The 18,017-nt window shown below is 38.3% G+C and overlaps 1 protein-coding gene and 1 pseudogene across 2 annotated transcripts in view; both read left to right on the top strand.

The window, feature by feature from the left end:
- The window catches only part of ZCCHC7 (zinc finger CCHC-type containing 7), a 283,186-nt gene extending 265,798 nt beyond the window's left edge, over window positions 1-17,388 (top strand). For both annotated transcript variants that reach the window (XM_043978572.1, XM_043978571.1), the window contains exons 7-9: window positions 2,312-2,407; window positions 11,603-11,720; window positions 15,092-17,388. In XM_043978572.1, coding sequence (XP_043834507.1) covers window positions 2,312-2,407; window positions 11,603-11,720; window positions 15,092-15,531 — 654 coding nt within the window. In that variant the 3' untranslated portion in view covers window positions 15,532-17,388. The remainder of the gene's footprint in view (window positions 1-2,311; window positions 2,408-11,602; window positions 11,721-15,091) is intronic.
- On the top strand, window positions 4,986-5,650 carry LOC122737255 (annotated as a pseudogene).
- Window positions 17,389-18,017: the final 629 nt, after the last annotated feature.

The raw sequence follows: 18,017 nt of genomic DNA, 5'->3' as shown, positions 1-18,017 counted from the left end.
GTATTGAAAGAAGGCATTAGGAACTGCCATTTGTTCAGGAGAATAACTGGGTATATATAATGTTCCTGACACATTGCTTCATTGGTAAGACCAAAGCTACTATCCTACTTCCTCTGAGTCCCCTCTTTTTCATGTTAAATATTGCAGATTGTTCAACCAGCTCTCCCACGATATCATTCTCAGCTCTTAGTTCCTTGTGGAACTCCAGGACATACTAGAGCTTTTCACTATCCTTCCTAAAATGTGGTATCCAGAAAGGAAGACAATTTTCCAGATGTACCTTGACCCATGGTTAGGAACAACAAGAATATTACTTTTCTCACTTTGGACACAATAATACATTAATGCAGCCCAAGATCACATTAGCTTCTTAAATTTACTTCATTATTCTCCTGACCACTTTGAGATTTCCCTCTACTAAATGTAGACTGGCATTACCAAAGCCCTCCATACTGTTAAACAATATCTTTATAAGTAAAATTAGTTTCCATTGGGATCCTTTTGCAATCAAGTAGGAATACAGGAAATATAATTTATCCTCCTTTTTCTTTTCCTCAGAGTTTTAATTCTGAGGCTTCTTCCAACATTTTGAAACCTTTAAGTCATTGTAATCTCATCATTAGAGCTCTCTCTTATATCCCTTTCCTATAAGATAAAATATATGTGTGTGAGGAAACTATATCTGTATCTATGTAAATGTGTGGGTGTGGGTGTGTAGAGAGAAAGCCCATTTGAGACTACATAAAATAAAATTATAGTTTGGAAGGAGGAGAGGTTGGTAGGGGATAAGGGGGGGGGTGGATAAGTAAATAATCAGTACTCTTTTCAACAGTACATGAATAAAAGTGAAGGAGGTGGATGGTGGTTGTAATCCAGGGTTGGAGTCTGGCAAGGTGTGATCGGCTATAGGGCAGAGGCAAGGGATTTTAAAGTAAAAGATTATAGCCTATCCATTTATAAAGGTTTGCCACAAACAAATGAAGAAAGATGAAAAGGAAAATTTCAAAATATCACCAGTATTGATAGAAAAATTGGTGCTGTTTTCAGAAAGAAAGGAATAGGGATATCAGAAGTTAATAATTCAAAACTGGAACACTAATGCACTATTGGTGGAATTGTGAAAAGATCCAACCATTCTGGAGAGGAATTTGGAACTATACCCAAAGAGCTATGGGGCTGTGCATACCCTTTGATCCAGCAATAGCACTTCTAGGTCTATATGCCAAAGATATCCCAAAAGAAAATGGAAAAGGGCCTATTTGTACAAAAATATTTATAGCGGCTATTTCTCTGGTGGCTAAGAATTGAAAATCAAAGGGATGCCCATTAATTGGGGATGGCTAAACAAGATCAATAAAGGATTCTGATGGAATATTATTGTGCTATAAGAAATGACAAGCAGGAAAACCTGTACTTACACAAACGGTTGCAAAGTGAAGTGAGAAGTAGGAGAACATTGCACACTGTAACAGCAATATTGTATGATGATCAACTGTGAATGACTTAGCTACTCTCGACAATACAATGATTCAAGACAATCCCAAAAGACTAATGATGAAGTACACTGTCCACCTCCAGAGAATACAGACTAAAACATGCTGATTTTCACTTTCTTTCTCTTTCTTTCTTCCTTCCTTTTTGAGTCTTGTACAAAATGACTAATATGGAAATGTTTTACATGATTGCACATGTATAACCTCTATCAGATTATTTACTGCCTCAGGGAGAGGAGAGGAGGGAGGATAGTATTTGGAACTCAAAACTTTTTTTAATGGTAAAAAAAAAATTGGTTTTTAGCATGTAATGGGGGAAGGAATCAATTTATATTAAAAAGTTAATCATTCATTCCAGAAACATATGCAGACATTATTGTAAGCATTAATAAAAAGATTCTTGGTTTCTTCAGTATGGGAATGTGGGAACTGTTCCCTCCATTAGCCCAAATCCAAGCAGGTACATAATCCTTTATCAGGCCCAATACTCCCAATATTTGCAGCTTGATGGAAGCTACATGACCTTGCAGTCTGATGGAATAAGAACCCAGGTTCACCTCCATGTTGTGTTAAGGTACAAAGGTAATACTTTAATTGAGAATACATTGTCATATCATAAGCATAAATACTGCAAGAACAGCTCTTAATGATAATAGTTCACATTTATAGTAACTGGGATCCCCAGCAGAAATTTGCACAACTGCCACTTCGAAAGAGTTCTCCCCTCACTTAATAAAAATTGTGTTGAAAAGGGCAAGCTTTTGTTTTAAGATTTGGAATTTACTAAAATAGAACTTTCACAAATACCTGTGTTGCAGACCAAACCTGGACCACCCAAGAGGCCAAAGACCTATTTGGGACGATCAGCCTTAGTATACTGCTACAACTGCTCTCGGAAAGGCCATTATGGATATGTAAGTTTAATATTTTCTACCTGAATGTTACTTATATATGACATGATCAGGTCATCACGAAATCCATTTGTTTGGAATAGTAGCTGGAAGAGTCATAAAAAAAGGAATGTGCAACTTTAAATATATGCTGTGGGCTGTCAATTTGGAAAATTCTTTTCAAATGTGATATCTCAGTTTATATCACCTACACAGTGGCATTATGCAGTCTCAGTGTTCTCTTCTTGTTTTAAGTTGTGAGCAAATAATTATGTCATAGACGTGTAACTCCTTGAAGGCAGGGAATATTTCTTTTTTGACTTTTCATCCTCAGCATCTCAAACAACATTCATGCTGAATAAATGAATGCGATGTAAGCAATGTAAGACTGAACATAGATGAATGCGATTGGATGTGATCTGATGAAGCAGCACTTATCTTTACCATATTAAAGTTTTGTGAGAAAGCTTAGTATAGTAGATATCAGTCTCAGAGTTGGAATCAGATCAGGAACACCTGAACAGAGAGGTGTCAGACTAGCCTGTGCCCCAACCAAACTCTGAAGTATAGCCAGCCAGATTAGAATACAATTGGGAAATGTTTAACGAAATTAGTTTAAAATACATTACAACATAAATAATGTTAATTTGTTGTTTTCTAAGTCAATATGTGGCCTTCAGGGATCAGATTCTATTTGAGTTTGGCATTTCTATACTGGATCAAAGCTTCTTAAACTGTGGGTCGCAACCCCTTATGGGCTGTATAACTGAATGTGGGGGTTGTGAAAAATTTGGCAACAAAAGGTTATGTATACGTATTTTATATACCTCTGTACCTGGGATCATGTGAAAATGTCTCAGGTGAAAACAGGTCACGAATGGAAAAAGTTTAAGAAGCCTTGGACTAGATCATCTAACCTCTCAGAGGTGCACCCAGACAGTTCTCTAAGACTATAAATTGCAAAGAAAGTGCCAATGTGCATTAATTAGTAAAGGAAGTTCCTCTCCAAGAGTTCCCTATGCAAATGAAATCACAGGTCCAGGAAAAGAAAAAAATGTTTTACATGAAAGTTACAGTACGTTTATGTTTATCGTAATAACAAATGTCATGGAGTTCTCACAGATGAGTACCTAGTACTAATGTTATACAGCCGATCAAGTTTATTGTTATCTTCTTGTTCTCTAGATGAAGTTTCAATATTAGGTTTTCCTTGTTACCTTGTACAGCTTAACCCTTATGACATACACCCATAGAAAGATAGTACATATGACTTCTAAGCCAAAGTTAATTGTCTTTCTGGCTACCACTGCTGTGCTGTTTAAAATTTAGAATTTTCATTTCTAAGATTGCATTTGACCTATTTGAAATGTAAGAAAATTCATCAGGGTGTTTTAAGTCCCCTTGAGATTTCCCCAGAAAGACCCTGAACTTCTCCAAGTATATTATAATAGATAGAATTCAACTCCTCTAGGTCTTGTTTGTTTAATTTACCAGTTCTGTCTTGTTACATTTTTCATCCAGTATCCATGGTAGTAAACTTTCAGGTTGATGTTCACTTAAGGAATGCTGTTTAAAAATCATACTTGCATAGCTTTTGAGTAGTAATCTCTTTAAAGCAGGGCTTCAAAAGGATGAAATATTGCCATTTTATTTTCTCACTTAAAAAGAAAATTAAACTGTTATGTTCAGTCATATGTGCTGTTATCTGTTAATGAAGACAAAAATCTGTTATGAGTCTTTGACATTTATCCCTGGAAATCTAGGATTAGGTAATTTTAAATTTATAATATGAACTTGACATCCTCATACCGGAGATGGCAAACTCTCAATTATCCAAATTTACAATGGAAGAAAAGCAATGGTGTAGATAATCCAAAATAGTAGGTAATATGAAAATAATTTATATGAGCAAGTATAGGCTTTCCATACTGATGGAAAAGACTAGTGATGTGGATAATCAAAAAATAATTTACATTTGACTTTGTAAGATATTTTTGTATAATATAACTACAAATGACTGGATTAATCTGTACCAAATATGATCCAGATATAGCAAAAATCAGTCTAGCGTGGGGCAGTTAGGTGGTGCAATAGATAGAGCACCGGCCCTGGATTCAGGAGGACCTGAGTTCAAATCCAGCCTCAGACACTTGACACTTACTAGCTGTGTGACCCTGAGCAAGCCACTTAACCCCAATTGCCTCACCCTCCCCCCCCCCAAAAAGAAATCAGTCTAGCAAAATGTCTGGGAATGTTCCTTTCCTTCAATTTATTCATGCATTTCAAGTCAACAAATTTTTATTGAGTTCCTATTATGTGCAAGACACTGTGCTAAGTGATAAGGAAGGACACTAAAGGGTTATTGCTCAAGCACCCTCTGCCAGTAGCAAGATGGAGAAATTAGTCCCTAATTCCTATAATGTTAGAAGACCTAAAATGAAATTTATATGTATGGAAATCATTAATAACCTTCTGAACTGCAGCCCATAGCTTTTTTGGCTGTGGTCAGGTCGCAGCCATTGCTGCGCAGCTTTGTTGCTGCCACCACTGCTGCCCCTGGGAGGAACTTCCCTGTCTCCCTCACCAACCGCAGCCTGCTGAGGTAAACATGCATCACTCAAAAGAAACATCATGGATCATGTGGTTCTGGGTGCTTTGTGACAATGAATTCTCCTTTGAGGTGGGTGAAGACTATATCCAGGATGGGTGCACAGGACTCAATGAGCAAATGCCTAACTATGGCACGAGACACGATCCTTGACTTGGAACCTGATGAGAAGTTGAAGGACAACCCCAGCCAGAGTGAGCTGATCAAGCAGGTGGCCAAGATGCTGGATAGACAAATTCATGCTTAGGACAGACTTGCACAACAATGGCATCACCTAATTGTTAGAAAAATACTGGCAAGGAGACCATGACTGTTGTCCCCAAGGATATTGTGAAAACTAGCCCATGTTGCCCATTGGACTGTCAGACATTGAAGGTGAAGCCATGGTGAAACTGTACTATCCCAATTTCATGGATGGTTTACACTCCCAAGTTGTCCAGGCACCACCATACAGATGGTGCTTACTTTGGTGCTGGCTTTCCCCATATGCTCTTCATGGTACGTCCTTAGTACAGGCCCAAACAGCCTGCCAACCATTCTGTTCCCAGGCCATATGGCTTCAAGATCCATTGCATGGCCTACCAGCAGCCAACAGCTTCAAAAGCCCTGTCAGGACCCTGCCCTCATGTGTCCTCCCTTCTCAGTATCTCAGGCTGTGACATCATTCTCCCTCCCCCTTTCCAGAATTTTGCCCCAGTGGTTTTTAGTTTAAATTAAGAAGTTATTATTGTGATAGTATAGCAAAAGTTTGAAGTAAAGTGGAGGAAAAGGCAAAAAGAAAAATCCATATATTGGAGACAAAGGTGTTTATTCATAATGAAGAAAATGGTAAATTTCAGTTAGAGGTTAATGAAAATGAAGATGTTATTTTTTTCCATTCAAGTTTTCAGACCTGCTGAAATATGAGGGGTCAATGAATCCTAAGTTAAGAACACTTAGATTAGTGCATCTTTCTACTCACAGTACCTCTAACAATTGCCATTTTCCTTTTGTATGTGTGTGTGTGTGATTTCTGTTCAAAATTACTGAAAAAACATAGAAATAAATTTATTTTTCCTTAATATGGTAAATAACATCTATCTAAAAACCAAGAACCAGCATTATATCTGATAGAGATAGACTAGAGACCTTTCTGGTTAGTCATAGGTAAAGAAAGGATGCACATTATCACCACTATTATTAGCAATGTTAGAAATGCTAGATGTGTGTCAAAGAAAAAGTCAAGGGAATAAGTATAAGTAAAAAGGATCACTTTGGTGGGATGGGGCAATGAGGGTTAAGTGACTTGCCCAGGGTCACACAGCTAGTAAGTGTCAAGCGTCTGAGGCTGAATCTGAACTCAGGTCTCCTGAATCCAGGGCCAGTGCTTTATCTACTGTGCCACCTGGCTGCCCCAAAAGCATCACTTTTTGAGGTAATAAGATTGTCTACATAGAGAATCTTAGAGAATTAACCAAAATTAATTGAAACATTTAATAACTTTACCACTTCTACATATTGCCAACAAAATCTAAGAGATAGAAAGATAAATTCCATCCAGAACAGTACAGTATTAAAATGTTATGAAATATATTGTGCCATATGAAATGAAGGCACTGACTTTGTAAAAACCTGCAAAGGCTTTATGAACTCTGATGCAGAGGAAAGTGAGCAGAATCAGGATACGATGTTTAACATTTTTATTAGTAACTTGAATAAAGGCATAGATGATATTCTTATCAAACACTAGAAAGGATGGCTAACAAGGCACTGGATGACAGAGTCAGTGCCCAGAAAGATCTTGCTAGGGCATTGAGCCAAGTCTTAATTAGATGAAATTCAGTAGAAATCAATGTAAAGTCTTTCACTTGAGTTCAAGCCATCAACTTCACAAGTACAAGATGGAGAAGACAAGGTTAGGTAGTAGTTCTAAAAAAGATCTGTGGGTTGTAGTGGACTGTTAGCTCACTAGGAGGGTGGTTAGATGGCGCAGTGGATAGAGCACCAGGCCTGAAGTAGGAAGGCTCATCTCTCTGAATTCAAATGTAACTTCAGATACCTCTTAGCTGTGTGACCCTGGGCAAGTCACCTAACCCTGTTTGCCTCAGTTTCCTCATCTGTAAAAATGAATTGGAGAAGGACATGGCAAGTCATTCCAGTATCTTTGCCAAGAAAACCCCAAATGGGGTCATGAAGAGTTGGATACAGCTGCAAATGACTGAAGAAATTCATTCAGTCTGCAATATGACATGACAGAAAAAAAACCACTAATGTGATCTTCATCTCCATGAACACGAATAGAGAGGTGATAGTTTCACTATACTTTGCCCCTGTCGAACAGAATCTGGAAATTGTGATCAGTTCTAGGACATTAATGAGCTAAAGAACATCAAGGAGAGAGCATGCAGGACTGGAAAGGCTCTTGAGTCTTAGTCACAGGAGAATCAGGTGAAGGAAATGGAGATGTTCTCCTGAGGAAGAAAGTTGAGAGGTTTAGGAGCTGATTATTATCTTCAAGTGTTCAAAGGATTGTTCTGTGAAGGAGGGATTAGACTTGTCCTTTTTGGCTCAGAGAGAACCAGGAACAATAGAAAGAAATGAAAAGGCTTGAGAAAAACTTCCTGGCATTTACAGCTGTCCACAATGGGGCTGACCACATGGAGAGGCTGTTCTGGCAGAGGCTGAACAGCATTGTCAGGGATGTTATAGCGGGAATTCCCTTTGTTTATGGTTTGGTTCCTCCCAACTCTCAGATTCTGTAGTTCTGTGTGATTACACAAAGTCATCAACCAGCTTAGTCTGTTATAAAACATAGTCAACTTTTTTTTTCTCTCTTTTATTCTTTTTTATAAGAAATTGTTTAGGGATTAGGTGGAGGGAGTGAAGGAAAGGATAATTTGGAGAAATTAAGGTTTTGAGGCATTCCCCAAATGAGAAATGGTCAAGGGTATGAACAGGCAGTTTTCAGATGATGAAATTAAAACTATCTACAGCCTATGAAAAAATGTTCTCAATCACTACTGATTAGAGAATAGCAAATTAAAACTACTCTGAGGTACCACCTCACACCTATTCAATTGGCTAATATGACAAAAAGGGAAAAGTATTGGAGAAGATGTGGAAAAATTGGAAGACTTGGTAGAGCTGTGAACTGATCCACCCATTCTGGAGAGTAATTTGGAACCATGCTCAAAAGGCTTTAAAACTGTTCATACCTTTTGACCCAGCAATACCACCACCAGGTCTGTATCCCAAAGAGATCATAAAAAAGGGGAAAGACCCACATATACAAAAATATTCATAGTTGCTCTTTTTGTGGTAGCAAAGAATTGGAAATTGAGGGGATGCCTATCAATTGGGAAATGGCTAAGCAAGTTGTGGTATATCAGTGTAATGGAATACTATTGTGCTGTAAGAAATCATAAGCAGATGGATTTCAGAAAAACCTGGAAAGACTTACATGAATTGATGTTGAGTGAAATGAGCAGAACCAAGAGAATATTGTACACAGTATCAAAAAACATTGTGTTGATGATCAACCATGATAGATTTAACTCTTCTCAGCAATACAACGATCCAAGACAATGCCAGAAGACTTATGGTGGAAAATGCTCTCCATATTCAGAAAAAGAACTATGGAGTCTGAATGGAGACTGAAGCATACTCTTTTCACTTTTGTTTTTGCTTTCTTGTTATCGTTATTGTTTATTCTTTCTTGGATTTTTTCCTTTTGTTCTGATTAATGTGGAAATACGTTTAACATGATTGTAATGTATAACCTATATCAAATTGCTTGCTAGCCTCAGGATGGGGTAGGGAAGGGAGGGTGGGAGAAAAATTTGGAACTCAAAAATTATCTTTACATGTAATTGAGAAAATTTTTTAATTTTAATTAAAAAAAAGAAATTAAGGTTTTATAAAAACAAAAGATATTGATAAAATAAAAAATGTGTTCAGAAGTGAGAAACAAGGGCAAAAGACAAAGAATGTGTGGCATGGTCCAGTACCCAAAAACATGAATGCTAAAACTCCAAAATGAGCTAAAGCTGGCAGGAAAGGTAAAGATTTTAGTATATTGGGGACAAGGAAAAATCTCAAAGAAGATAGAGTCATTGTCTGAACCACTGAAGTCATACTTTACTTCTGGTATTTGCAAAAGAGTGTGATCTTTGCACTGAAAAGAACAAAATTGACTAATAAGGAGTTCAAAGCCAAGAAAACTAGGGACATGGTGACTATCTAGCAGTCTTGGATGAGTTCACATCACCAGGTATAGACAAACTACATCCTAGTTTACTAAAAAAAAAAAAAAAAAAAGACGTTAGATGTAATTTCTGAGCCGGTGTCAGTGGTTTTTGGAATAAGATAGAGAATATGAAAGGTGCCAAGTCTGGAGAAGGGCAAATGTCATGATCTTCAAAAAAGGAAAGAATATGTATGCACATATAAACCTGTGAACTTGACCTCAATTATTATAGGAATGTATTGAATATCCATAATGAAAACAGTGATCACAAAGAACCAACATGATTTCATTAAGATCAGGTCATACCAGACTAACCTTATTTCATTGACAGGGCTCTTAGACTGGTAGATCAGGAGAATGCCATATATAAAAAATGTACTCAGTTTTAGCAAAGCATTTGACAGTCTCACTAACCCAGTAGTTCCTCATGGACAGAATGCAAAGATGTGAACCAGGCAGAACTTGTTGACCCAAAGTCATCCGTGTTTTGTTGTAATCCCAAAAAGAGTTCTTCATGGAACACCCCAGGGAGGGATCTGTGCTTGGGATACTATTGGTTAACATTTTTGTCAATGGCTTAGAAAAAGGCACAAATTAGATGCTTACCAGATTTGCAATTGGCACAGAGCTAAGAGGAATGATTGACATAGTCAGAATTCGGAAAATTTCAGTGGTCTCAAATATTGGAGTGATTGGACAAAGAAATTTAATGAGGGTAAATAAATGTAGATTCCTACATTTGAGTCCAAAAAAAATCACCTTCACTTGCTTTGGTACAAAGCAGAAGACATGACTAGATATCAGTTCCTATGAACAAGATTTTTAGGTTTTAATGTTCTGCTAATGTAGAATGAATGTCATATATGACAGTCAGAAAAGCTGATGGGACCTTGGACTGCATAAAGAAGTTAAAAGGCCTGTTTGAGGGAGATGATATTATATCCTCACCTAGTGAGACCACACCTGGAATAATTTGTTCAGTACTGGGTGCTGGATAAGGCAGAGTATCTAGAGGAAGATGACTATTATGGCCATATGAGGATCAGTTGGAGAAACTGGGAACGTTTAAGCCTGTAGGAGAGAAGACCTTATAGAATTTGATAGTGTTTTTTAAGTATTTGAAGAGCTATCACATGGAATAAGAATTATATATATTGGGGGGCAGCTAGATGGCTCAGTGGATAAAGCACTGGCCCTGGATTCAGGAGGACATGAGTTCAAATCTGGCCTCAGACACTTGACACTTACTAGCTGTGTGTGACCCTGGGCAAGTCACTTAGCCCTCATTGCCCTGGGGAAAAAAAAAAAAGAAGAAGAAGAAGAATTAAATCTGTTGCTTGACCCCAGAGGATAGAACCTAGGAGCAGTAGGTGGAAAGAGACAGATTCAGGTTTGGTAAAAGAGATAACTTCCTCACAATTAGAGCCATCCCAGAGTGGAACAACTGTATATCTATATGTATTGGGCTCTACCTCAGAGAAAGCTTGGATGGCCACTCACTGAAGATGGTGCAGTGAATATTTCTTACAGGCTGCGGCTAGTTTCTGAGGTCCCTTGCAACTCTGGGATTCTTATAACTATAACTAAGAGACTGAGGAGGAGTATGGAGTGCTGCAGGGAAATTTTTAAAAGATGCCTAACGCCAAGTAATCAATCATGGAGATCTCATCAGAGTAGATTTAATTAGTAGATTTCTCATATACCATAAATTGTGATCCCACAGTGAATTTGACCATACACTTGCAAGGCCTAATTCACCAAGTAGATGGCAACAGTAATCACCATGACTCAAGTGAATTGTGATCATCCTAAGTAATAATCCAGTTATGGAATATTGTATTAAGTGCTAGGTGCTAGGGAAATAAATACAAACACAAAATGGTCCCTGCCTGCAAAGAGCTTATGATAATAATGGGCATTCATATAAAAGAGTAAGGCACTTTACATATATTGTGTAATGTGACTACAATGGTCCTCTAAGGATGTTTTACAAATATGATCTCCACTTTACAGATAAATCTGAGGCCCAAGGAAGTGACTTGTCAAAGCCACATAGCTAGTAGAGGCCCCAGAATCAAATCCACTTAAGCCTAGTGATATGTCACTCCACCAGCCTACTTTGAATTCATTGTAACAACACACTCAGTATCAGACATCAGCCTTATGCCCTCTCCGTTTGACTGATGTACCAAAATGGCCATGGTGTGGTTTCACCTCTTAGGTGCTTTCACACATGTATCCTGAGAACACTTTCATAGGGAACTCCCATGTAGCTGGGAGATAGTAGGTGCTTGGCTGTCTTTTGTTTACACCATCTATAAGCTAGTAAAAAACATTAATTTCTACATCAATTCTTGAAAGTTTTAACACTAAATATAATTTTCAGGAGTGCACAGAAAGACGAATGTTAAGTGGAACATTTCCAACAGTACCATTCATCTACTACTATGATAAGGAGCATGACATCCAGGATCAAGAGCAAAGAATACAGTGGAAAGTAGAAGGTATGATAAGGGGTGTCTTGGTGAATTGTTTTTGCAAAGATGCCTGAGATCCCCTGCAGCTCTAAATTTCTAATCCTGTTGTCTCTTTGCATGTATTGATAATACTTTCTGTGTGTCTATGTCATTGATTTAGTAAAAGTAGGCCCCTTTGTGATTAGAGAAGTAATTGGAGCTATTTTGATCTCCATTTTGTTGTATTATACTGGCTTCTCCATAATATTCAATTGAGTACATTTCTAAAAATGTTGACCATAGTCTATGTATTCCCAAGTTTTACAATATTGTTTTAATTTGTTTTCTTTACAAGTAAGTTCTTTTTTTAAGGTCTGTAACTAACAACGATTTACTTCATGGGAACAAACGGGTATCTTGCCAACAGAATCTTAGTACTATAATAACTTAACCTGGTCCAGTCCACTCTGTTGTCAAAATAGTACTAATAGCCACCATTGATTTAGTGCCTACTGGATGTATTAGCCTGTATTTCAGATGAGGAAACTCTGGCTCCAAAATGAAAAGGTTAAGTGACTTAACCCTGGGCACTGAACTAAGTATTAGAAGCAGAATCAGAGCCCAGACTCCATGTCTTTGTGTCTTTCCGGGCTGTCACATTACCTCCCCAGCTAGGTTAGCCAAGCAGCTCGCCACCTACTTGGTTCTCAGACAGCATGAGGAGATTGAAGTACTGCCTCCCTATGTGGCTTGGTCAGTCACTCTCACTAATAACAAGGTGGGGGTTTTCAGGGTTTGTTTTTGTTTTTACCTAAATCCCTCTGAGTGTAAGCTCATCTTCCCTGGTTCTGCTCTCTGGCAGTCCAGAACAGCCATCCATATACTTCCTAGTCGTTATGAAGTCACCTTCCATTCTCACTTTAATTATGCTTCGTTAGGTACATGTTGTTTTAAATCCCTGACATTTCTAGATTTACACAGACAACACCTGATGCAGTGACTGTGCCTGACCATGTCTGCACTGTTTTGTACCTGTAGTCCCCCACCTCTCCAAAAGGAAGAGGGGGTGTCTGCATCTATTCTCTGTTCGTCCTTCATTCTTTCAGTACCAAAAACAGAACAAAACAAAACAAAACATCTTGTTTCGATTTTTTGTGCTTTATTTCTGGACCTTTAGAAGGCTTTTATGCTCCCTTTTGGACCTCCTTTAAGTTCTCCCTGTCCTCTGCTTAGTGAATATGGAGAAAGAATTATTTCTCAGCTCTTCCATGTCATTATTTTGTATTAACTCTACCATGGCATTCCCTGTGATCTGCAGGGCTTTTTAATCTTAATAATCATTCCTGGGTTTGAGTTTGGGGTTTTATGCTTTTCTTTCTGTAGTTCATTTTCAGTTCTCAAGTACTCTTCCCTTCACTGAGTAGCTTTCATCTGGTTTTTGATTGACTCCTTCTGTAACGTGGCATGGTCATTCCTATTCTCCACCTGCTCTCCCTAACACCAGGCTCTTGATAACATTCCTCCAGGGCCTGACAAACATCTTTAAAAGAAATCCCTGTGAGAAGTCACCACAGCAGCACTCTTACCACCACAAAAGGAATCCTCAGGCACCCTCCAGTTCTAGGATCCCAAATCTGTCCTTGGTTCAGAGTGTCATGTGGGGACGTGTCCAGAGGCTTCCTGAAGGACAGGTGACAGCTCTGCCTCAAGGCATTTCTCTAGCTCTCTACAGTATATCCCAGGGGCTGTGCTAAAAGCTTTATGGTGATTGATCCTCACCATTTTACAGAAGAGGAAACTGAGGCTGAGAAAGGTTAAGTGACTTGCCACGGGTCATACAGCTAGGAAGTGTCTGAGACCAGATTTAGGTCTTTCTGACTCCATGCCCAGAGCTGGATGCAAGTTAAAATGAACACTACTCCGACCTGTGTTTGCAAAGCCAGCTAGAACCACCTGAATGAAACGCCATTCTCTAAATATCAAATGGATGGATTTTTTTCAGTTTTAGAAATAAGGGATATAACATCACCATGTTGCTCAATTAAAATTATTCTTTTTCCCCCCCAGCATGTGCCACCTCCTATATATGAGCCTTTCCTGCTTCCCAGTTGCTAATCCCTTCTCTCCCCCACCCCCATAGTTATATACTGACTTTATCTCTATATGTGTTGTTTTCCTCAATAGAATGTAAGCTTATAGGGACTCTCGTTTTTATCTTTATAAAGATACACCTTATATAAGATGTAAAGCTATACCTGCATATAATCGATAGTTAAAGAATGTTTGTTAACTGATTGATTGAGGATGTGACTTTTTACCTTAATAGAGACCTTTAGAATAATGTCCCAGTATTAAAAACACAAAGAAGTTAGATTTCACTAAGTGTAGGTTATTGCCACCAGGAAAATTCTAGAATAGGCTAAACTGATGGTTTACTTATACTAACAAAGAGAAGCAGAGATCTCTGGGAGATAGCATGGGTTCATCAAGAATAAATCCCAAGAAGCACCTTTAAATAAACTTTGCCAAACTAGCTTCATCTTGTTTTTGTACAAGGTTGCTAGTCCAGTAAATTGGGAAAATTCTCTAGATATTTATCTGTATGTCATTGTGGCATTTGAAGCCTCCCATATGGGCTCATAAGTTATACTGAGGTGATTTTGTAACTGATGGAGCAGCTGTACATTGGTGTCTGCCCGTTATCCACCCAGAGGAAGTTTTCTTGGGGCTTGTTTCAGAGGCCTCTGCTAGACCCCATTCTATTCAGACTTTTTTCCAGTGACTTACATTTTTCCAGTGACTTGAAGGCACAGTTGTGCTTCTCAGTTTGCCAAATGACATAAAGATGGGAAGGATCATTACTATACTGGCCAGTAGGTTCAAATTCAAAAATATTTTGGTTTTGTTTTGGGTTTTTTGGGGTTTTTTTTTTTTTGCGGGGCAATGGGGGTTAAGTGACTTGCCCGGGTCACACAGCTAGTGTCAAGTGTCTGAGGCCGGATTTGAACTCAGGTACTCCTGAATCCAGGGCCGGTGCTTTATCCACTGTGCCACCTAGCCGCCCCCCAAAAATATTTTGAAAGCTAAAACCATGATAAAAGATACAAAGGAAGCAGATTCAACTCAGTATAGGAAAAACTTCCTAGCCTATCTAAAAAAATGTTGGAAATATTCAGACAAAATTTGTATAATTACTTGCCAAGCATTTTGTTGGAGGGATTCATTCATCAGGTCAGGATTCAATTAGATGCCTTAGATATACCTTTCCAACTCTTAAAATTCTATGATTCTAATGCACATGAGTTCCTGCCATCCCTTTATGCTTCACAGCCTTTCAGATTATAGGTTATTTACAGGCCTACATGGTGTAGTGGGTTTCTCCAAATTCTGAATATGCAAAAAACACTTATGTTTTCCAGAGCTTCAAAAAAATGGATATTTTCCAAGACCAGTCAAGAGACCCCAAATGGAACCAACAAACAGGAGTCCCTACCATGAAATAAAGAAGAGACATACCGTACAGGAAGACCACAAATGGCATCAAAAAAAGAAATATCTCCGAAAAACAAAAACAAGCAATTGGAGCAGTAGAAGCAAAGAAAAAAAATCGAGGAGGGATGTCCAAAAGTGGTATGATGCGGATGAAGACTTTATCAGAGGACCCAGAAGTCACTCTTCATCTCATAGGTCCTCCTCCCACTTAGGCCACCATCACCAAAAGATGAGTGGAGGGGAGCTTTCCAAAAGGGGTAAATGGGAGAAGTATAAGAAAGGAGATAGAAAAAGAGTAGATGATGAGGAGGGTTTATTCCTTATTAAGCAAAGAAAAAAGAAGTCCAAGCTGAAAAACAACTGCTGACTTGGCAGTTGCGTGATAATTTGGTGTCCTTGTCTGCCTGTGCCCCGGCATTATGTTTTCTCACCTCATTAAAGAAGTAAGATGTATGTATTCCAGCTCTAAAGAAGCTAAGCTGTTCTGTGACCAACAAGTTGTTTATTGTGTGAGAAGGTAAACAGGTAAATTGGCCTTCCATTTTCAGCACTATTCCAATTTGATAAATTGTACTTTTGACTTAGAGACCTGGGAATGAGAAAGCTTAACTTCGTGGTGGTGGCGGTGTTGTTTATTTGTGTGTTTTTTTAAGAAGCCTTTTTAAATATACTTTACCAAGAAAAATAGTTTATTAAATGTCATTCGTCCACAGTCTACATTTTTTAAAAACAAAGCCTTGAAGTAAAAGAGAAGTGACCATTGATCAGAGAATTTATTCAGTCATTTTCAAGATTGCTTTTTAAACCAATTGGGAAAGTTTAAAATGCATTTTGTTTTGTGTCTAATTTCTCCTGCTTCTATAGCTTGTTCTGAAATCATTCTTTGTAAGGAACATGACATTCTAGCTTTGAAAATGAGTGAGGTGTACTAAGTACAGTATGATTGTGAAATTATTGAAGCATTAGGGAGATAGGGCACCAGAGCTACAGGAAAACAGAAGAAATCATACTGGTATAATTAGCAAAAGGAACAAAAGTTCTGGCCAATGTATGAAAAGGAAAATAAATCAAGGTCTCAATGTGATCACTAAAGAATGTTTTTCTTCAGTGTGAAAATCACCTTAAAGAAGTCAATCGCCCAAATGTGTAAAAAGCTTTTAAAAAATAAAAATCACAACATTTATTACAGTGGAAATTTAAATTATCTGGCTTTTTAAGAAGCTGTGACATATTTTTTTTTTTGCTTTGTTAAGTTATACTCAGAATAAATGAACTAGACACTGAGACAAAACACAGTGGTACAGTGAATAAATTTGTCCTTTACATGAAAAGAAAATTAGCGATGATTATGTAGGGGTAATAAGGTTAATAAAAACAAATATAACAGCTTATTTCCTTGACCACTCAAAATTCATCCTAGACCTAGAGTGTGGTATGAATTAAAAAAGGGAAATGTTATGTTAATCAGTGAACATTTATTAAGTGTTTACTGGAATGGGCAATATACTAAGAGATGGAGATGCAAAGGCAAGCAAAGCAGTAGATGCCTTCAAGCTCACCATTGAACTGAAGAAACATGCGGTAAGTCTATTTAAGATACTGAGCAGATGCAAGGTAACTTCAGGTGGGAAGACACTAGCACCTTGGGGCATCAGGTATATATAGCCTACAGCAGAAAGTAGGGTTTGAGCTGCTTCTTGAAAGAAACCAAGAAGGAAATTCCAACAGACAAAAGGTATGGAGGGAGAGCATTCCAAGTATTCATGTGAGAACAGTCAGGGCAAAATTACCAGAGCAGGATTGAGGAGCAGCAAGTGGGTCACTCTGGGCCAGAGAGTATATGGTAGAAAATAATTTGTAAGAAGACTAGAGAGGCAGGAGGGGGAAAGGTTGTCAGTGGCTTCAAATGCCAAATAAAGGGAGGTTATAGTTGATCCTGGAGACAAGAAGAAGCCACTGAAGTTCATCTCAACCAAGTCACATCTTCACTTTAGGAAAATCACTTTGGTGACTCAGTGGAAGATGAATCGGAGCAGTGATTTGTATGAGTTGAGGTGAAAGGTGATCAGAGTGATCTACGGCAATAGCTGTGTGAGTGGAGGAGGGATGTATGGGAGAGAGATTGTGAAGATTGAAATTATGAGATGTCAAGTGTAACGATTGGAATGACGCCACCTGCTGGAGACTTACTGTAGAAAAGCTCCGCTGTGAGGTAAAGGTCTCTGAGGGCAAGACCATGCGTCTTTTCTTTGGCATCAGGAAGTGACATTTGCTTGTGGGAGGAAGAAGGGGGAGCCTGGCGCTCTGACTCTCTCTCTTTTCTGTGGACTCTGGCGGAGAGCGGAGCTAGGAATGCTCTCTCCCTTTAATAGATAGAGGAATCTAGGCCTTTCTCTCTCTCTCTTTACAAAATTCTTGTTCTCCTTAATAAATGCTTAAAAGTCTAACTCTTGCTAAAGCTTATAATTTATTGGCGACCACGCATTAGATATTTTAGACAGCATAGCTAGAATTTTAGCCTTTACACAAGTGCTTGGCTGTGTGGGGTACATGAGAGTGAAAAGTTGAGAATGATATCTGGACGCCTAAAAGGATGGTGCTCTCAATAGTAATGCGGTTCAGAAAAGGAATGGGTTTTGGCAAAAGGATACTGAGTTCTGTTTTGGACATGTTGAGCCTTAAGTACCCAGTGTGAAATATCTAATAGGCAATTGGTGATTTGGGACAGGCTCAAGAGAGAGACTAGGTCTACAGAAATCTGGGAAACATCTCCATAGAGGTAATAATGGAATCCATGGATTTGATGAGGTCACCAAATGAGAGAAAAGAGGGACATTGGGGAATACCCTATGT

The sequence above is a fragment of the Dromiciops gliroides genome, chromosome 1 (genome assembly GCF_019393635.1).
Source record: "Dromiciops gliroides isolate mDroGli1 chromosome 1, mDroGli1.pri, whole genome shotgun sequence".
NCBI classification, from domain to species: domain Eukaryota; kingdom Metazoa; phylum Chordata; class Mammalia; order Microbiotheria; family Microbiotheriidae; genus Dromiciops; species Dromiciops gliroides.
This window is presented reverse-complemented; position numbering and strand designations above follow the sequence as displayed.